General features: G+C 51.9%; 1 protein-coding gene across 3 annotated transcripts in view; it reads left to right on the top strand.

Moving 5' to 3' along the window:
• The window catches only part of LOC119461990 (knirps-related protein), a 114,368-nt gene that overhangs the window by 73,844 nt on the left and 18,895 nt on the right, over window positions 1-21,629 (top strand). For 2 of the 3 annotated variants that reach the window (XM_037723352.2, XM_037723358.2), the window contains one exon: window positions 4,398-4,475. The exons of the other annotated variant lie outside the window; for it this stretch is intronic. In XM_037723352.2, coding sequence (XP_037579280.1) covers window positions 4,398-4,475 — 78 coding nt within the window. The remainder of the gene's footprint in view (window positions 1-4,397; window positions 4,476-21,629) is intronic. 3 annotated transcript variants of the gene reach the window in all.

Genomic DNA, 21,629 nt, shown 5'->3' with positions numbered 1-21,629 from the left:
AGTCAGTGCGTGGTAACCAGAAGGTCATCCCTGGCGCATGTGGTACTTTTTTTCTTCTTGTGAAGGCGCTGCGTTTTTCACCTGTCACTGACTTGAACAAGGATTACAATGTATTTGAAGTAACAAAAGGCGCCAACCTGAAGCAGTCTTGAATATATCTTCTCAGAAGGTCCAAACATATAATAGAGATGTAATTGATTGGGCTAGTTGGTGTTGAAATATGTATGTGAAAGCGTTGGCGCTTTGACACATAATAGGGAGTCTTAGAAACTGCCCAACCAAGCGTCATTGCGTGACCAAAGCCTCATGTCCTGCTTGCGTTCTTTCGTACTTTCGCGCTCTTTGTGTAAAAAAGGAAACATACAAACGAACATGCCAGAAAGTACCTTCATAGTTTGAAAGCGTTTTTTCCTAAGGTTCATTGGTGAGTAGGCAGACAGATTACAAATCAATCGCAAGCAAGGACAAGGACGAAAATCTCCCCACTTATTCGACGAACGCGTGGCTAGTCTGTGTGATCCCTGACGTATATGGCACGCGAGCATGAATTTCGCCTGCATCGTTTTAGTATAACGCCGGCACGTACGCTCCACCTCATCAACTCTGTGTAGTGCGGCAGAAACTACAGGTCGCGTCAACAGATCCGCACTGAGAACAAGCCGTGTGCCGAACAGAAAGGGCTGGCCCGTTGTGCTCCGCTGATCCTTCCAATGAATCGAAATCGCGCACGGAAGAGTATGAGCCCACGATGAAGGGACGAGAACGTCTGGTTCTGGCTCCTGAACGGTCGACGCGACACAGTGACTTCACGAGCTCATTGCAGTTACAACCGACGGAAGGATGATGTAGGCAAATGTAACCCTGCGATACTTACCAGAGCGACCAGTATTCTACGAGGTACGGGTGTGTCGTGTGTCTTCGCAGGACTCCTAAATTAGCGCATCGTGTTGTATTAAGCGTTGTTCAAACGAAGGCGTCGGGAAATATGAGCAGAAATCAAGCCCTTTGCCGGCAGCGATTTCCTAGTTCTCTGCTCGAATAACGTAACCTTTTGTTAGAAAATGTGTGACGTATTGATTTCTCCCACCTGTGGTTTCTTTTTAACGTGCACCCAATGCACGATACACGGTCGTTTCTGCATATGCACCCACATCGAAATGTGGCCGGGTTTTAAGCCCGCGCCGTCGGGCTTAGCAGCGCCAAAGCCACTACGCCACCACGGCGGGTGTCTCTCGCTATAGCATTGACAGGAACGTTCGCGAAGTTACGGATACCCTTGAGGGAGAGCGATAACGGTCAACAGCTTATCGGTGTCTGCTTGCTGTGTTGTACGCACGGAATCCCGCTTTCTTTCTTCTTGTTTTTTTTTTTTTTTTCGTCATTGTTATTTACACCACCAATTATTTCTGAAGGAAATCGTTGGCGGTGTAAAACAGTGTCCATCTATTCTATTATGGCCGATCAACATCGCCTTTATCTGGTTGTTTCGCAGCTGCAGGACGGCCCTTACGATGCGCGCACTTCTTACGTTCAAATGTACACAAAGATAAACGCCCGATGACTTTAGAAATATAAAGTATTCATTAAAGCCCAAATTTTTTCAGCTTACGGAACTTGAATTTTCGCGGGGAAAATAAAGAGCGAGCTTCCCGTTCTAAGTTTTTGCGTCCAAACCGCTCGCCATTAGGTAAGCGAGACTTCAAGGATTTGGCTTCTTTTCGCGCATTTGTGCTGCTTTATAAAGAGTTTCGTGATTGGGGTTTGTTGGCATACCAGCGAACAGGAGCTGTCAAAATCCGTGACGTCACGGGGATCTGATGCGCCGATCGAAAGCTGTAATCGCCACCCGCGTTGTTAAAGCGAAGCTTTTTTTGCCTCTTCCTTCGATTTTTCCACTGCTGGTGCTGCTGTCTTGCACGCCGCGTCGGGAGGTTGTTCAGAGCGTGTATATGCATGGAAGGAGCGTGACAGAGTGGAAAGGCGACGCGTAAAAATCGTTTGCACCTCCATCGGGTTGCATGAGCACAATGCCCTCTGGAGCTCCCTGGGCGTCGTCACATTAGCCTCTTAACATCTAATTATCCATGACCTGCCCGTTGTGTCCCCTTTCCCCCTGGCTACGCTTTTGTGAACCAGACCAGCATACATTCAGCCCCACCCGCAGTAGCATTGACCGCAGTTCCAGAAGCATGACCTGTCGCGGTAGTTAACTATTCCTCTTTACTGTCCCTTCAATGTACATCTCTTTTCAGCGTGTAACCGTCTTACGTAGTTAGTGCCGTTTCCTCTGAACACGTCTGCGCGCGCTCCAACCGTCGCTGTTGCCGCAGTTTGCACGTCATTTTTCATTTGGTTAGACCTGCAGAAAGACACGTGTTAGCAAGTGCAAACTCGAGCTAGTGTTCATGTGACTTCGCTAGCGAAGGGATGCTTGCATATCCCGTGCGACCATTGTACCAGGAGAAACATCGTTTGCAGGATCCTCGTTCAATAAGTCTTCAACTACGGCTGAAAGAAGAATGGGAACCGAAGGGCTCGATTTTTATTAGTCATAACCATATAAAGCCAACAGACAACAAAGCCAAGGAAAGCATCGGGGAAATTAAATGTAGTTGAAATTGGAATGTAGAAAATAATGAAGAAAAAGGAAATGGGGGGGGAAGTGGACGAAAAGATAACTTGTCGCCGGCTGGAGCTTAACCCGCAACCTCCGCATTACGCGTGCGTTGCACTACCAATTGTGCATTATTTTCTACATTCCAATTTCAACTACATTTAATTTCCCCGACGCTTTCCTTGGCTTCGTTGTCTGTTGGCTTTATGTGGTTTCAACTGAGGTTAGTAGTATGACATCTTTCTGTTTAGTGCGCTGCACATCATTATGATGGTTTGCATTTCGAAGGTATTGCGCTTGCAGCTTACTGAGCTAGGTACATTAGGAACGAAAGAAATTGGCGCGCATGGAATGACAAGGCATACGAGAGGGCCCGTGTCCACCTGCAGTCGTAAATCTTCGTGTATTTTTTCGCGCGCACTGTCTTTGGTTCAGGGACGGAGCCGTAGTGGGGAAAGTGAAACGTTTTGTGCGTGCTACAGATGGTGTATATGGGTGCTAGGGTACAGAAATTACCTAACCAAATACACAAGTTACATTTAATCACGCATTATAAAGCTTACATGTTTAACTTATGTTACAGCTAGTGGAAGTCTTACGGTATAATTTTGCAATCGTGCTTCCTCCCTATTCGTAGTGTGACCGTTTGTTTTGCGGAGGTATTTCCGGCGCTAGGGGGCACCTGCGGCGACAAACGAAATCGCTGCTCAATGTGTTAATCGTCAGGCAGTCGCTGCCTGCACGCCGAGGGCGCGTGATTCGATGACGAGCCCTCAAATACTACGCGCAACAGTTTCCGGCACAGCGGGAGCACCGCCGTCGCTGTGCCTACAAGCGGCAGTGTCTCGCACGAAAGTCTCTGGTTATGGGAAAACGGCACCGGACAGACATGGCACGACGCGCACTCGCTCGAATGCTTTCTGCTGAGCAGCAACCTGCGGGGACCGTGTAACGATGCTGGTTGCCGCCGCCGCATCGCGCGCCTCCTGCCGGCGATGTCAAGGAAGGGCACGTTCCCCGATCATCGGCGCACATCGTTCTAGGCGAACCACAATGGGTGCTTCTTTTGCGAACCGGTGACCCCGAAACCCTAACAGTCGGGGTGAAAGGAAAAACTTGGGGGCACGGGTTCCTGAAGGAGCCGATCGAGTATAACGACCCATTAGCGGAAGAAGACAACGGTAAAACTCTCGTGTTGTGCCCAATCTGCGGCCGTTGCGACGGGCGCAACTATTTGCGCGGGAGAAAGGAGCCGACAGAGGGCCACTTGCGTGCGGCGGCCCCTTTGCCGAGGGACGGCCGCTCAGCTGGCGCCGCTTTTGAGCCTCGGGGCGGCGCATTGATATCAATTTGCCGCGCGAAGCGACCTTTTGTGCCGGCCGCGAAGAGGCGGAGCGCTTAATTTCATATGGGGCTGTCCATCTCTGGCCCAGTGCGGCTCGCTAATGAGACGATGCCCGGGAACCGCGGCTCGCGGCCATCAATCAGTATCGTTAGCGCCGTAAATCCAGAGTCGCTGCTGTTGTTTTCTAGCAATGACCCGCGGAGTCACGCGCTGGCCGCTGCGTCGCGCTCTTTCATGTGCCGCCGCCGGCCTTTGTCGCCGACTTCGCGAGCCAGCATTGGATCGAATCCTCTTTTTTTTGATAAGTCCTTACTAACAGTACAGCTACACGCGCCTTCCAAGTTTCCAACAGAAGATGATTGTGTAGATGCCTTTTACGTTTAACTCGAGCGAAGAAGGAAAGTAATTTTTTTTTCTATGCTTCCTTCCTTTTCGTAGATGAACCAGCTGTGCAAGGTGTGCGGAGAGCCCGCCGCTGGATACCACTTCGGCGCCTTCACCTGCGAAGGGTGCAAGGTAAGCGCGCCTTGTGCTTCTCTGGACGAACGTGACACTCTACGCGTCGCCTCCGATTAAAAGAATGCGACGCTCGGGCCGTCCGGCTCGGCGAAAGTTGACGGGTTTTTGACCTCACCCGCCGGCTTCCGTGCGAGCCGCTGCGCGGCCGAGCCGAGCGAGTCGCCCCGCGGTCGTGGCCGACTGTTTCTGTGCTGTGCGCGGAGCGATGTTGTGAGCTACCGCAGGCACGAAGCGCGGAAGGACGCACGGCATGCGGCGGCGAACAATGCTCAATCGTCCGCGCGCAGCGACACGACCAGCGCAGGTCGCTGTGCCAAGCGGGGCGCCTGCTGGTGACGCCAACAATAGGCACCGTTAGCGGTTTGTGGTGCGGCGGATGACCTGTCACTCACACGCGGAGCGCTGCCGCGCCTCGGGTGCGTCGGGAGGCTAGTCCTGATCGTGGGAAGACGCGTCGTGCGTGGGCTCTGCCTCGTCTCCGGCACCTCTAGAGGCGAGTTTGCGTTGCCCCTGAAATCGGTCCCGAGCGTGCTCTACTGCCCTGGTATTGAGGACACGTAGTGTGTGGCAGTTTAAATATGCGCGCCCGTAATTCGTTCGATAGCAACATGACCACGCTATCGATCGCTTCGCTGCAGTACGGTGCGGTGCGCTCAATTGCCACGGTGAATTTAATCCTAGCCTTTGCGATGAGCCTCGCACAGGAGATAATCGTCCTGCGCGTACGATCCCAATTCCAGGCTTGCGTGCGAGAGCATTCCTGTGTGATTCTTCTATTGCGTAAACGTTTTGAGATTCAAGAATTGCTTTTAGATTTCGGTTTATTCGCGTATGATCAATTCGTTTCTTTTCACTTTTTCCGTAACTCGTGCCCCATAATCATTTCACGTTTGTCATTCAGCGTGAATGTAAGTACGTAATCGTTATACACGACGGTGTGCCATCAAAACCACTTAATGAAATAATGAATAGATCATTTATTGACAGGATGGCTCATTAACCTCTGAGAGACGGGGTGCTTAATGAAAGTCGCGTAAAATAAACATTTGTCTTGTGGCAGTACAATCCCGCGTCCTCAAATTCTCGAATTCCTTCAGTAATTCCGATAGTTGTGTTCGCCCACGATTTAGAACGCTTTTTGTATGTGTGGGTGTGTGTGTACTGTAGTACGTTGCGTACCTGTAGTACGACTATGCGCTTCTATTAGCACACTTATTTCTATCGTCACACGCCTCTAGCTTGCCTGTCCAGGTAAGTAAACTGCAAAAGTTTCATTACGGACTGTCTGAAAGGGCTTTGTAGATTTATTTACAAGGATGATCACGTTCTCGATGCGTATTAGTCGCTTTAGCGCCTGTTAAGGCCCGTTTTTTGCCATCTCACATCCGCCCATCTATATACCGTGCCCTCTTTATAACTGCTATGCATGGATACCTGTGGCATGACCTTCGAATCTTTACGCGTTGCGGATGCTACCAGCGTTGCCGATAGCTAGAGTCGGAGAACTTTGCATATGGCCCCTGCCGTATCTTTGAAGGTGGGGGACAGGCTCATTGTTCGTAGTTCTGAAATGTTATCAGAACTGTCATAACCTTTCATAACTTTTTTACTGTGCCATGAATATGTGCACCAGGCAATTTATTTGCGTCGTACGTATGCCCCCTCGGGCCAAAATTTGCATTACTCTTTGTATGAGCAAGCCCACTCCGATTGGGAACGTGAATGGGGAACCTGACCGAGGGCGACCGCGTGGCATTTCTCACACAGCAGTTAGCGCTCACTGAATAAGCTTAGCTGCCCGCGATAAGGAGGCACAAACGGTTCGCCTTGTAATTTGTTCTTAGCCGCCACGTTTCGCGATAGGCGGGTGGCCGGTTGGATCGGCGCGCCGGCAGCGAGTGACCGCTCGGCTGGGCAAACGCGTGTTGCGCAATGCTCACGAACGGCGATAATTTGCGGTGCTGTGCCGACCCGCGATACGAATTGCATATATACGCTCACGCGGCCCGACTTGCATGCGTACAACGGCGCATCACGCCGCCGGTGGTCCGCGGCCACTGCGTGAGCGCCGTCGCGCTGAAGTGAGAACAACTCGGTATATGCTTATGAGCCGGAGCGAGCTCCTCCACTCGCTGCGACCGCCGTTGAGCCCGCCCGAGCTACCACCGCCATTCGATGGCCGAAATTCACGTTCGCACGCACCGAAGTTCCTCGCGAGGCCGCCTTCCGCCGAGCGCGGTGTCCAGAGCACGAAGGCTCTCCGCCGACTGTGTCCACTCGGAAGCCGCGACACCTCAAAGCAGGTGTGCCTGTCGAACTGGCAATCAATTTCGCACCCAACTTGCAGCGCAGATACGTCAGTGAGGCGTCACTAATTTGCAGAGTACTTTCTCGTAAATAAAAGTCTAACAAGTCTTTTATCATTGCATTCTACCGGCGCTAACTTATGCGGCAGAAGCTTCGAGGTTAACAAAGAAAGCTCTAGAACAAATTAAGGACCGAGCAAAGTACGATGGAACGAAAAATGTTCGGCGTAACATTAAGAGACAGAAAGATAGCGGGGTGGATCAGAGAGCAAACGGGGATAGCCGATATTCTAGCTGCCATTAAGAGAAAGAAAAAAATGGCACCGGGCAGGCCATGTCATGCGTAGGGCCGATAACCGGTGGACCATTAGAGTTACAGAATTGGTGCCAAGGTGGAAGGGAAGCGCAGTCGAGGACGGCGGAAAACAAGGCGGGGTGATGAAACGAGGAAATTTGCAGGCGCAAGTTGGAATCGGCTAGCGTTGGAGATCGCTGGGAGATACCGTCATCCTGCAGTGGACATAAAAAATGTCACAGTTTCGCCCTAAGGGCGAAGCAATGAATGCGATAGCAACACAGCAATGTCATACCAAGTAAGGTGAGCGGCTTTGGTAGCAACAACACGCAGAACTGTTGTCGACGCCATCGGCGTTTTGCCCGCGTTAGCTCAAAATGCGTGCGGCGTTGGTGACTGTTGCTGGAGCCTCTGATATAAATAGGCACTTGGTGCCGCAGCTAAACGTCGCCTCCCTTCCCTCCCCCTCCCCCACGGCCTCTCGCGCGTCTGAAGAAGGCGCGTTTGCTCTACATATATGGTGATTGTAAAGGAGAAAAGAGACGCCTACTTCTGCAGCCCTTAAGCGAGCACGGCGCAGAACGCGCGTTTGTTCTCCGCCGTGCGTTCACTCCCCGTGAAAGACGCGCCCCTCGCGCCCTTTCACTCGCACATACAGCGTTCGGCGCGCGGCGACGATTTCATCTCCATTGACGTCATACGGAACCTCACGGCGACGGCGACGGCGACGGCGACGGCGACGCCGACGGCGACGGCGACGCCGACGGCAGAAATCTGCTTTTGAGTGTCCATATAATTGCTATCGCAATAAAAGATGTTGATGTTCATGAACGCAAAAAAACCTCTTTTGCTGCATTTATAATACAATGTCCTCATTCTTTATTCATAAATAACTAATTTCACTGTAGGAGACGCTTTCAAGATCCATGAAGTCTCAACAATAGTGTGTGAGCTTCAAGGGGGCGTCGCCACCAGTCATTCCAATTTGTCACTTTTTTTTTTTTTTTTTTTATCTGGCTTTCCGACGTCCCCGCTCGCGGTAAGAGTGAGCTTCACGGCATTCTGAAAGCAAGCTGAATGCTGGTTAACTTAATCTTCCCTTCTTGTCTCCCATTAAAGTGGCTCTAGGCAACTGTTCAGTTTGTCTGACCTCAACGCCATCAAAACAGGGGCGCCCGTAGAGCTTGTCTGACCGCCGTTGCGTTGACGGGCACTTCCCCACCTTGCGAACAGATCACTCGCAGCTGTGGAGCAGGCAGCCGACGGTGTCGTCAAGTTGCGAGGTTCCATGCTGCCACCGATTTCCAGCAAGAGGCGCGCATTGTGGAGTTCTTTTAACGAGGTGCGCCGCGAGCAGTCCTGCGCGTAATTTGGTGCGTCAAACAAAGTTCAGGCGACGTCTTGTACAATACGTGACAGCCCGGGAGGCTTGTAAGTCGGCACTTTGATGCGCCAAGCCACGCCGCTAACTGCTTTGAGCGCGATAATCGAGACGTTTGCAGAGCGTTTTCGGCAGGCCGCAAAGCACTTTTGTTACAGTAAGGCGGCACGAGCACCCTCAGCATCGCAGCCCCCTCCTGCAGAGCGTTACATGGTACAGTTCTCATGCTGGCAGGTGGCGGTAGTGGTGCGAGGCTAAAACAAACGCTACATCAACGATCGCGTCACGGCCTCTCTGTATCGGCAGCTTCGCCGTGGAACGTCCCCGCGAAGAACGCGCGCAGAGAAAGCTGGGTCGGCTTTCATCTGCTCGCGCTTTCCTCGTTCGAGACCGCGAAGAGGATAAACATCCCGGTTGTTGCGGCAGCCTCGCTGCAGTACAGCAAACCGCGTGCGCCCACTTTTTTTTTTTCTTTTAACGCGCTAGCATTAAAGTGCCAAAGTGGGAAAAAGTGAAGGTGAATTTTCAAATATGCATGCCGGACGTGTGTCGAGTGAGCTCTGGACAACACTTGCAGTGTGGTGAACGCGGTTTAAATCATGGATCCGGGACCTCCAATCCAAAAGTTGCGACGTAGTGCTCACGCATGTCTCTCCGATTTACCGCTAAATCGCTACTGGTCTTTTTTTTTTTTTTTTTTGAATTCTAAATTTCTTATTGCTTGCCGCAAGCATAAAGCCGCATTAGTGCGATACAGGGCCTTCGCTACTGACACCTAGTCACCCTCGAATAAGCCGGCACAAATTTATCTCCGAATTTTTCATAAAGCCCACTTGCTCTTCACCGTTGCCAACTTCGCGACAACGTGTCACGGTTCTGGCAAATGATCGTAGTTTCCCAACGAACAAGAGCTTTGGACGAATGTCCCATCTTATTATTTTCTTCTTATTATTGTGAATTAAACGTATATGAACACCACAAGACAGAAAGAGAAGCGGGCTAGCAATTATGACCTAAACAGGACGCAACGCCCACTGGCTTGATGAGGAGAGAAAGGCAGGGACATAGAGCCTGGCCGTGACTGCGCATGGCTGAGCGCGTACGCCGGTTGTCTTGGGCGGGTGTAAAGTCTGTGCGAGCCGAGTTGGCTGGTAGCTGCATGTGCGCTGCCTTCCGCGGCGCCTATAGTGTTGTGGGGACGCGTAAGCTCAAGTTTCGGAGATGCTTTGAAGCGAGAAGCAGCGGAAGCGTTCTCCACATTCTTCCCCCTTCATTTGTTTGCGCTCTTCATCACGCCAGCGCTGTGACAGCGAGTGTTTGCGGTCATCGAGTGACATCTGTTTGTTTGCCTGTGCGCGCGTGATACCACGCTTGTCACTTTAATTAGCGAATGTTTACTGCAATTTGCACGGCCGATAAAACTACGAACCTTACTTTCGCGCAGTTGGGCAATAATTTGCTATCGCTATCGATTCTTCGCCTTTAGGGCCAAAGTATGACAGTTTATGTTGGCCACTAGCTCACTGCGGTCTGAATGGAAGTTGCCGCACTGGACATATTGAGACGGGCTTCACGACGAGCCGCATGGAGACCCGTCGCGCATGCGCGCGCGAGCCAGTCACCGCGCAAATACATTAGCACCAAAGGACACTTTTCTTCTTTACATCTTACCAAACTGTGACTCGCCGTTACACATACGCACGCAAGCGTATTGCGTCTACGGCGATTCAGGCGTTCGGGTGCGCTGAGAAGGCAAGAATGCGCTTGGTAGTCGCTGCCACCACACATGTCTTCAACTTTCGAAACTGACCGCTGCGAGAGTGCTTCGTCTTCTAAGCCTCACGAGCTGATTTGCAAACTCCGCTGTGTTATGATAAGCGGTTGTCACAGCCGTGCCCAGGTCTTTTCACGGTGTGGCGACACTTCTGCGAGAAATCGAGATGAAGCAGGCGTCTGTGGCAGCGCGATTCGATCCACGGTGTACCCCCACAGACGGCCAGGATCGAGGTCGTGTCTCCCGGACGACCCCGCCGAGCAGCGCACAGGGGCGCTGCTTCGCGCCGCTCTGTCCCCTCGTCCCTCCCGATTCGCCAAGGTGCATCCACGGCGACGCGCGGTGCTTACGGCGCGCGCGCAGCTCGCGGCGAGCAGCTCGAAAAAACTAGGTCCAATCATTAAAAGAGCGGCCTGGTTCGGCTCGCTGCGGTCGCGTTCCTCCGTGCCCGCCATAGGTCACAGTGTTCGGGGTGAAAGCGAAGCCGGCGCGCGGCTCCTTCCTGCTCGCCTCGGTCCCGCCTCTCAACGGGCAGCCGCTGAAACGTCCATTTCCATATTCCATTACCCTGCGCGCGCTCCGAGCGGATGGCACGTGCAGCGCGAGAATCGATTTCATCGAGCGACCATAGCCACGTTGCATGCCCTGTGTTACAGCTTCAGGTAGAGATATTCGCACCTTTCACATTGCAAGAAGAAACACGGGTGACGGGGCCATGCCGGCTATGTGCAACGATGGCAGGTTCGTGCATGCATGAACCACACACACACACACACACACACACACACACACACACACACACACACACACACACACACACACACACGCACGCGCGCGCACACTCACACAAAGAAAAATATTTAAATAAAGCAGCCGAGTTTCCTGCACGTGACACATTTTGATTAGATGCAGTGCATACTGCTAAATTACAAAGAAAAAAAAACGTATAGTGACAAATATGACTCGTTGGTAAGCAGGCCCGTACGCGAATGTACGTTTCAATTAGTACGATTGTTGTCTATATTTCTTAGCATAAACAGAAAGCCTTAGTAGTGCATGGAAACATGCATCCACTTCATGTCATTTTCTTTGCAGGAGATTTGTGAAAGGGAAACGGGCATCCGACTTAAATGGTGTAGTGGTTACGCCCTTACACGTTCTTCTGTTTCATTTCATTTCAGCATTTCATTCTAACGTCCGGCGTGCGACTGCCGCAAGTCAACTGAGTTCATGTTCCTTTTTCTTCTCATGTCGCATTATAGAGGAAGCGAATAATTCGAGAGCGCCTTAAGGAAAACTACTTAACACTCCGTCCACGAGTTGAGCTTAGCTCCCGCTACACACGTAACGACCACTTTTCGCCAATACACCGATTTCTATTTATCTTGTAGAGAAGCCGTCGCGTCCTGCGAAATCGAGCGTATGGACTTTGTGCCGGTGCACTTTTTTCAGCGCTCACCGACACTCCCGGTGCGCGGCTGAGAGGGTGCATCGATGGCTCGCGAAGCGCCGACCGTTTTCGGTTTCTGCTCGACCGCTTGTGCCGCGGCGGCACGCGTGCCACCCTGGGGCGGGCCATTAATTTCTCCGGCACCGCGGCGATAAGAACCACGAGGGACGGCCGGCCTAATGGGACGTGCGGCGGCCATCGGCGCCGACACCTCGTTGGCGAGGTTGGCTCTACCGAGGCTCCGAACGCTTTCGGGAATGGATGAAGCGCTCACAGGCTGTCAAGAGGGCCCCCTCGACGAGCGGGCCACACTGTGGCGCGACGTTTTCTTCGCCGTGCGTTGCGTACACGCGCCTTCGCAGGGAAGCGAAGCGTCATCTCCGCACGCTCGTCTTCTTTCTCGCCATGCACGCGCGAGAGATCTCGAGACGCGTCGACCAGCTCGCCATTCCTACTTTCTACACGAAACTCGGAGTGACCCCTGCACACCCGACGTTGGCCGCAGGTCCTTTCGACCCTCGCGACCCTTTTCTTTCAAAAGGGGCGCGCATCAAAAGCAGACGCGATACGCCCTTTTGTGTGTCGTGCTCGGAGACCAGTGTTTCACTTTCGGCCTCTTGCGCGCGCGACCCGGTTCCCACTGTGGGCCTTTCTTTGCGGCAAAAGCGATCTTTCTCATCGTTTTCTAACCTTTATTTTTTTATTTTTTTGTCGCCGACCATCTCGGCCAACGAGCGGGAGGACGACGCCAACGAGTCGCGCCGACGCCTGTGAGGCGGTTTTCTTCTTATTTTTTTCCGCACGGCAACCTATGCTCCGAGTGAAATGAGCATAGAGGACTCTTTTTTGGCCGACCTGCTCTGGAGTAACGCAAGAACGCCCGAGCTTTTTTTTTTTTTTTTTTGTTCTTCTTACCGCTATGATGGCTATATAGTTTTGCGCACGGCGCTACAGTTTCCACAAAAGATGGTGAGTGAAGGCATTTCGGTACTGTCCACGCAGAACAAGCGCTAGTATTCGGAATGGTTTGTTGGTTTGCTGCATGTTTGACTAAAAGGCCTATGCGACGCGAAGTGCCTGACAAATTGCGATGTTGGCGCTGCCTCGCTGGACTGCGGCCTTCCTCCCCCGTGCCTCGTTGCTGCCGACCAGCGGACTTCGTGATTTTTGTGTAGGGCCTTTCGGTAAAATAGAAATCGGAACTTACGACGACGAATCAATGAAGCCACGAACCTCGCCCGTGTGCACTTCGAGTGTGGCACTTTCAGAGGTTTTGATGGGCACGCCTTCCCCAACGCAGTGTAGCGAACTGGATGTTTGCCTTCCAGTTCACCTCTCCCCGCTTTTCGCATCTCATTTTTCTTCTCTCTTTGAGGACAAGGGCTATTAGTGCGTGCAGCCGTTGAGAGCTCGCGCTTGAAGCGCCTGCCTAAAGAGTGTACCTGGGAGACTAGTTCGCTCGTGCAAAGGCGCGGAAGAAGCAATATAGCAGTGAGCTTGCAATGGTGTTCAGACCACTTTGGGAAGGCAAGGTTGAGGCATTGTGTCCTGGCAGGTAGTTCTGAAAGGGCGCTGTTTGACGAGGATATTGGCTCGTTTCAGCGAGCGGCGGTCTCTCCCTTGCCGACAACGCAGTGCAGAGTAAAGAGGCAAAAACGTTCACTGTGGGGAAAAAAAAAAAAAAAAAAAAAAAAAAAAAAAAAAAAAAAAAACGGTTTATTGTGAGAAGATGACGGTGGGAAAATAGGTGCCTCTAGGGGAGGGTTGTTTGGGGCGTGGGTGCCATTTCGGTAGCTGTTCTTTGCGACACCGCTCAAAACGTGCTCGAGAAAGTTTTGGCATGCTTTGTGTTTTGCTCCGCGTCGTGCAACGATCTCTTCCGGAGACGCTGGCATTGTTTCCGAGCTTCTGAGAAGGCCGGCAGTAGGGTCTTTGACATCTGTGGTCTTCTGCCTATCACAAGTGCAGGGGTGCGCGTAGCTTGTCTCCGCTGCCCCCAACCAACCGCATAGCCCGCGGGTCATCCGCTGCTGTACAGGGTCGACCCTCTGTCGTCGCCTTCGGTTCTCCAAAGTAGTAGCGGTCATTGCTTTGAACCCATTGAAACGTCAAGGCGTGGGAGTTTTCGTCCCCTAATTGGATCTTTAGGGAACCCGAAAGGACGGCCTTCCTTTTGTGGCACCTCAGAGCACCCCGCGCGCGAATGGCGCCGGCTCCCTCTTCTGTCCTCTTTCGGGCAGATAAGGCACACGACCTTTCGGCCGATTGCACCAAGCATCCGCGCTCCGTACGTTTCCATGGGCTGAGCGCGATGTGCTGGATTGGTAACCATCTGCGCTATCCGCGAGCATACCAAGTGCCAAGCCTATTCGTCTGATCAGCAAGGAACTTATTTGCTTTCCCTGACGGGCGCTAGCAAAACACGAGGTCAGGGCCCTTTCTTTAGGGCGTGCTTTCTGTTTTGTTCTGCGCAAACAAAACATATACCGTTTGTTGTCTAGTATCGTGGTTGTAATAAGTAGCTGATACACTTGTCCCACTCGGGAGTTCTGGGTTAGCCTCTGTATGGCGACTGCTGCAGAGAAAAGACTGTTTCAGTATTGGTGGGCGCAAGGGCGAATGAAAACAGAGAACGAAAACACGTAAGTGCGCATATAGCAATAAATTTCTCTGAATTTAGATGCTTTTGTTAGTACGAGTGTTAAGGACCGATAATAAGCGCAGAATAAAGGTAAAACTTGGTGGCATCAGCCAGTGCTCCATTTCAAAGGGGTGCGTTCATAATATTCATCCATCCATGCATCCAACCTTCTGGTGCGCTACGTGGTGCATTGCGGATATGAGGCTCTCGGAATCGCGGCACCGCCCATGGCGCGCGTATACGCTATGTAGGCTCCCGCCCATTTTTCCGCAACGACGATCGCTTCGCACACAAATATGAGCAAGGAAGGATTATTCGAGCAGCACAGTGTCAATCAACTTTTCTGCCGCGGTAAGCTCTCGCAGGCCCAAGGAGGAAGTTGCGGGATTTGTATATAGAGCCCAACTATCAATCAGACACGCCTTGTACACAAGCCCCGCGCGATGGGACGAGCGGTCACTGCGCCGTCTTTGACGTCGCAAACAACTCGCTTTTGGTGCAGCGGCATGAAGCCAGGCAGATACTGAGTGCTAATTCAGCTCGGCTTTTCTGCTTGTGCAAAGAAACGCGACGTCCTCTCTCGACTCTAGCGGACCCTGCTTTGGTTAGGCGTGTGTGCATGTTAACCACGCGTTTCCCGCTGCTGTGCAGTGCTCGCAAAATGAGAATCGGTTCAAGTTAGGAGCCAGCTAGTACGTAAAAGTGTGCACGTGGTCGCTCGTGTCGTTTTTAATATTTTCCCCTCCGACACGTCGTTATGAGCGAATTATCTCCGCCAGAGGCAGAAAACTTAATCGTTCTTTGTGCCTCTTAGCGCAGAGGTGTGCGCACTTCAATGTTAACGTCAAAATTTAAAAGCGCGGATTGACAAAAAGTGGGTTAGGATGGATATTATTTAAGACATCATCAATGCTCTCGCTGAATCGTGGGTACTGGGTGAATGATTCCTTTAGGCACAGAATTCCTTCCTGTGGACCTAGAGCGCGGAAATTCATAGCGCGTTGGAATCACGTCATGTTCGAATTTGCTACAACTGCGAGGTATACCCAAGTTCACAGTAAGCGGGTCGCCACTGCTGTCGTAATCAACGTGCAGTTAGGTTATAATAACGTGCTGTATTGTGCTATACTATCGTACGCCTTGAAGGTTTTCCAAGGAGAGTAGGTGGTTCCACTTGAAATGTAGAAGTTGTTGTGTCTTATACCTCTTCTTGAATGAAAATCGGAACCGATCGAGCATTAATGGCCTCTGCGTAACGAATGCATTTCGGCCGACAAGTGAGCCGCCAAGAACGCATCAGCGCGGGGCACTGTCGCCCGTCTGCACACTTTGTTTCACATTTGCGACGACTTCCGGCTGAAGCAGACGCCGCCCCCCCCCCCCCCCCCCCCCCCCCCCCCCTTTCAGCGTGAAACGGAACCTGTTCGAGGGGCCGTCAGCCTAATCTGCGCCGGCGCCTCTGCTGTGTTTCCTCGTTCTCCTTTGGTGTGCCTTGTCGCGACGCGGGGCAGAGGTCTGGCGGGCCCGACGTCTGCCGCGCTCGACCCGCGACGACACGCCGTCTCGTATCGTGTTGCTGAGCACAGTTAGCAATTTACCGACGACTCGTGGCTGGTCAAGAATGTCTCCGTTGGTCTCGAAAATGAGCGTCAGTTTGTGCGTTGTTCGCTGCGAATGACAGGGAAAAAAAAAAAAAAAAAAAAGCTAGCAACGTACGTGTCATACAATCCCGCTGTCATTGGAAAGCGGGACAGCGCCTTCGAAGTCTGCGCTTGTTCTCTAAACCGTGTGTGTGTAGCAACTTGGTGACCTTGCTAACGCGCTTTCGCTCAGAGTTCTGTACATTAGGCTGCATAATTGCGGAAATGTGCTGCATCATTTCACAGCAAAATGACGTTAATATAAAGGACACCGAATGAAGTGCACAATCTGTAAGCGCGCTCGCGTAAACTTTATCTTCGTTGTAGAAGATTACTGCGTTTTACATATGCCAGTGGCAAGATTAGGAGAAAGTGCTGCACTTGTAGGTGACGCAACTGCAATGTTCAATGGCAGGTCACCTAAGTCGAATGCGCTCGCCCTGAAGCCCGACAAAGTACCGAAATATAAATTGCTTGACTGAGTGCGAGGTCTCTGTTTCCTGGCATTTCGCGCTTCTATCACGAAGAATAAGAATGTATCTGGCGCATTGTATGGGGGGGGGGGGGGGAGGGGGGGGGGCATTGACGTTGGAGGACAGTACATTAACAGTTCACTGCAACCAGAGCGTTCCATTACGAGATAGTCGGCTGAAAGTGCTCTCGGCGAAGCGCTGCCATCAATACAATTTGAAACGCGAACAGAAAATAACTGATCAGAGCGTCTTTTCCGGTTAATTACATGGAACTGAAACGTGTAGTCGCTCAATAGTGGGTTTCGAAGCATAGAATAGTGCCGAATGTACGTTTTGGACTTTGAATTGAGACACTGTTACCAGTGGAGCCGCACCTCGTAAACGCTACAACACATTCAAGTCGCTTTCCGGATTGATCGCCTTCGAACTTATGCTAAAGGTACGTTTCAATGTGTGCGGACGGCCGCCTTGGTCGCTCTCGCGGCTAATACCTCGCGACGTGGGCCTCCGAGATTGCACTGTCCCGATCCCACAGGAAACGTTTGAATCTGCAGTGATCTGCAGTAATCGAGGCCGCGATGACGAGGAGCCCATCTTCTTGCCATTTACAAGTTTGAGTGAGCACCCACCGATTACTGCGTTGTCTCGCTCGCGCATGCTCGTCGCCCAGAGGCGAAACGTGAAGCACGTGCGCGCAAGATTGCCGTCTCGCGCGAGATAGCACTGACGAATAAATTAGCGAGGAACTTGAAAGGAACGCGAGGAAGAAGCACTGCCGCGTGCAAACACTGCGCGCGCGCTTGTTTGCTTCCCACCGGTCACTCCTACGAAAGAGCGCGTATCGCGCAAGGCACAAATTTGGGGCCCAAAAGAATGCCGCGGAGACGGGCTGCGGTATTTGGTACGCGCGATGAGGGAAGAAGCGCGCGGAGCAGCCGCGATTAATTTCGCTCACGGTGGCCTTGGCGGCATGGGGCGGCCGTTTTGTCTTAGCGGCCCACGTGTCGCCAGGATGCCGAACGAGGCAGCGGACGCATTCCGGCTCGCGGCCCACAATCGGCAGCGCCCACGGGCAAGGGGTTCTCTCCTCCCTGCTTTGTTCCCCGCAATACGGCGTGGGCAGCGGAGGCCACCTCGACACACGGCCACCGAGAAGCGCCCGTGTGTGCCGCCGAGAAGGCCGATACGATAGCGATCTCGGATGCGTCGCTCATTCATGGCGCCGCCGGCGCGTGATCGGCATGCCCAAAGAGAGCAGGGCAGAGGCGTGTACACTCTGCCGCCGGAGAAAGTGAAGCTTGTCGCGCGCTTACGCCCTTTGCGCGGCCCGACTGGTTCGACTAGGCAAGGCGCGCGCGCAGCCTCCGTTTTCAATTTCGAGCATCGGGGGAAAAAAGCTGTCGACGCTTAAAGTTCTCTCCTCGCTCTTTGTTTGTGCCGGTCGGTCTCGGCGCTCGGGCAAAAGGGTAACATCGCTACGGTTGTTGGCGGCCCGCCCGCTGTTGTCGACGTTAGCGCACCTGACTAGTAGGATTGGAACAGCGACTACGCCGAGTGGCGTAACAAAAGTACCTCGTCAGCGCACGTCCACAACTACGGCCTATTTGAACCTTACTTAAGTGCATGGCGTTTCGGTATGATTCGCAACCTTCAAATAATGGCAATAGTTTCATCTGACCATGCGCTTTGTGAACGTTGGAGAAAGGGGGAAAATAAATAAACAAAGCAGCTACTTTTAGCACGAACAAAATAGAACACGAGACAAGAACGAAATCACACGTCCTTTGTTTGTTTTTTTTTGTTTTTTTTTTGGCGCTAAAATTAGCGGGTTACCCAACTAGCTCGATCACACGCGTAACACAAACGCGTTTAGAATATTGGTGACGCAGAAGTAGAATCGGTAAAAGAAAACCATAGTGACACAATGTTAATGCTGAGTTTATCCCTGCAAGTTAGCGCGCAATCATATACACAATTGGTAAACATTGCAGTTTACAATAGTGTTTTACAAAGGTCACCCATCTTAGCGTTGACGAAGCCGCCATTTTGTCTCAAAGGGCATATTACTAGTGATACTTTCCATCAGAGCGCGGTAATTACAGGAACTGGAGAAAGGCACGTTAAAAGTTCCGAAGAGTGGAAGCGAGCGTAGTAAGAGGGCACGGTATGTTTGGCACGTTGTCACCGTGACGTAGAGGGTATACAGCGCGCCGAATGAATTGCGAGATTAAGTCTGCGCATCTACCTCTGTGGTGGGGCCACATCGTATACGGCCTGTATCCGAAAAGCGCGGCACCACTGCCGAAGTGCTGAGAGTTCGCCTCGATTTTAACGCGCGTTAAGGGCCCCGTGTCGCAGAAAATCATATCCCGAACCACCGCGACGACGCAGGCGGAAGTCCGGTGGCGCAGAGATGTTAGTGAACAAAATTGAATTTCTCAAAGTAAAATCCGTCAGGAAAATCCTGCAGACCACAACCTACAGACATGATAGCGTCGGATTGTAATTTGAATGTACGAGAAAACATAATTCTGTTACGAGGAAACTCAAACACAAACCTCTTTTCCAGCATTTATACCATACCAACAGCGGCGCGCCCGGGTAGATTACTTGCAATGCCAAAAACACCATCCAGATGGCGCTTGCCTCCTCGGCAGCGTAAAGTCCCTATATAAGAAAAGTACCGCCATCTACTCTTTCCTCCGCCGCCTCCTCTCCTAAAGCGCTTGTTTTTATTTACTTTTTGCTTGCGAAAGCAAGTCGACGGTGGCGCACCTAGAAAGTCCACGTTGAAGCTTTCAGGCCAGGCGCGCGCCGCCGCCGGCGACTGCGCAGAGGACTTTCAACATGGCCCTGAGGCGGGGAAAAAAAAATATAAAGTGAAAGCGCGCGCTATCATCGTCCAATCGGAGATACAGGAGAGAGAGAAGCGGCGTTGATCAAAGGATGGCGGTACTTTTCTTATATAGGGATTTTACGGCAGCGTGGGGAGCGTAAAACAGCGGCGCGCAGAGGCGACGGTAGAGAAAAAAGAAAGCTGCAGTTGCCAGGGAGCCTGACAAGCATTCAGGGATCTTTGATTGCTATCGCGTTGCACTCTTAAAGGCGAAGCTTAGGTGTCCTCCCAATTTTTTTTTTCTCCAAAAAGCGCACTGTAATCGGTTGTGCTGCATCGGTGAAGATTGCGCACACGCTCGCCGTTATGCGCGTATTGAACACCGAGCGAGAATCGATGCACTGAAGCAAACGTCAACGACTCGGCACATTTCTTATTCCGGGCGTCTCACTGGATGGGTTATGAACTCCGGCTCCTGATTGCCTGTACTGCCGGTGACTAATACCCCTGTCAGACGGCACATGTAATGCCATTTGTAGTAAATGACATTCATACCGAATGTCATTGCCGTCTTGGGTTCCCGGTCTACACGGGTAAACAAAATGGCATTCGCAATTGATGGCAATGTTTATCGGCAGGCTGCTATGATAACGAAACCCTACAAATCGTGCTTGCTGTTTACATCTTTTCACTATATTGTTAACAATACAATGGTAAACATTGGATGGTCATCTGAAAATATATTACATTTCGTTTTAACTTATCTATTTTGTAATTTTTTGCCAAGCCCCTGTCGTCGAGAGTACACAAGTCGCGCGTGAATGAGTTCGGGAAACTCATTCAACGGGCGAATGCCATTAGCAGTGAATGTCATTCACTGTGCCCGTGTAGAAGCAACAAAAATGGCACTAACACGTAATCTCATTCGCTGCGAATGCCATTACACGTGCCGTGTGACAGGGGTATAAGACTGTTGTTGACAGACTGTAAATGTTGAGCATTTGGTGGCTTCTTGAGTACATATAATCAAGTCCTTACATTAACGCAAGGCCGTAGATTTTTCTTGTTTGTGCATTGAAAATAACGTATACCGGAACAGATCGTGGCGACAGGAGGGCTCCTTCACATCAGGTAACGGGCGAAGTCTGATGTCACATTTCTGCATTGATTGTGGGCCGATTAGGGTGTCGTTTCTTGTTTCGTTTGATATTGATGCGTCCGTGTACAGCGTAGAATACAGCCGATGGCTCCGAGCGTTACCGGCGCTGAATGGCAAAGAGGGAGATCCGCTGCTCGACAATCTCTGAACCGGGTCGTGCCCCGCGTTTACGCTAGGAGTCTTATCTGATCGCTTCGTGAACGCCGTTTCTGCGCGTAAGATCGGCGGCGCTTTGTCGCTTGCTAGATGCAGCGAATAAAGAAAAAAAATTAAAAAAAAAGGGGGGGGGGTGTTATACAACTAGCGGCGCTCGTTATCTCTAGAGCGTCTACTGAAAAATTAGGAAGCCGCTGAAAGTGTAGCTTTTCTCGCACCGATCGCGATGCTTTTAAGCCGTCGCGTCTCAAACAGCCAGCTTAGCCGTCATCACTTACAGCGGGCGCTTCCTTTTCGGGAGATTTTCAACACGCATTCAACGTGATTCTGTCGGGAGGTTAGTCAACTCGCTGGCGAAATTGGCATATGTCTGTGTCCTGTTATTCGTGTATGTCATCAGCGAAATTGAACAGCGCCAGCCTATCCAGGGCAGGAACGGTATCCCAGTCGTGAGTCCAGCGCTGCTTCGATCCTGCCTCGACTGCCTTTCTTCACGAGTTGTGGCTTTGCGCTTCAACGTGATCCAGTGACTTTGCCATCATTGAAGATGTTGTTCGGAACCCCCTTCGCTTAGGTCTGCCCCGTATACGTTTCCCGCCGTGGTGCTGCGCCGAGCGCTGCCTGGCGGCCTCCCCGTTACGCAGGCGCGTCCCGCTCGTCGGATGCGCCGGTTCCTCGGCAGCCAAGGCCGCTGGGCTCCTTCCTCGAACGGACCGCGAGCCGACCGGCGCGGATTTCACACGGAGCCGCACTTTCCCCCCTCGCCGCCCCAGAGCGTGACTCAGGAGAGAGCGAACCACTTTCCCCGAAGGCACATCCCTGATGTCATCGCCGCTCAGAAACTGTTCCGCCGGTGGGCGCGCAATTGGGCTTTCCGGTTCACCTGCTGTTCGCGTGCGCAAGAGGCGAAAAAGCGCCGCAACCGCTCATGACGACGGCTCGGCAACCAAATCACTGCTGGAAGAAAAACCGTTGAGGAGCTCGATTTATTTCTTTTTCGTGACTCAAAGCGGGGCTTGAGTCACAGCCCGATGACCATC

This window comes from Dermacentor silvarum, chromosome 1, assembly GCF_013339745.2.
Source record: "Dermacentor silvarum isolate Dsil-2018 chromosome 1, BIME_Dsil_1.4, whole genome shotgun sequence".
NCBI classification, from domain to species: domain Eukaryota; kingdom Metazoa; phylum Arthropoda; class Arachnida; order Ixodida; family Ixodidae; genus Dermacentor; species Dermacentor silvarum.
Note: the sequence above shows the minus strand (reverse complement) of the source record. Positions and strands in the feature narration are given on the sequence as shown.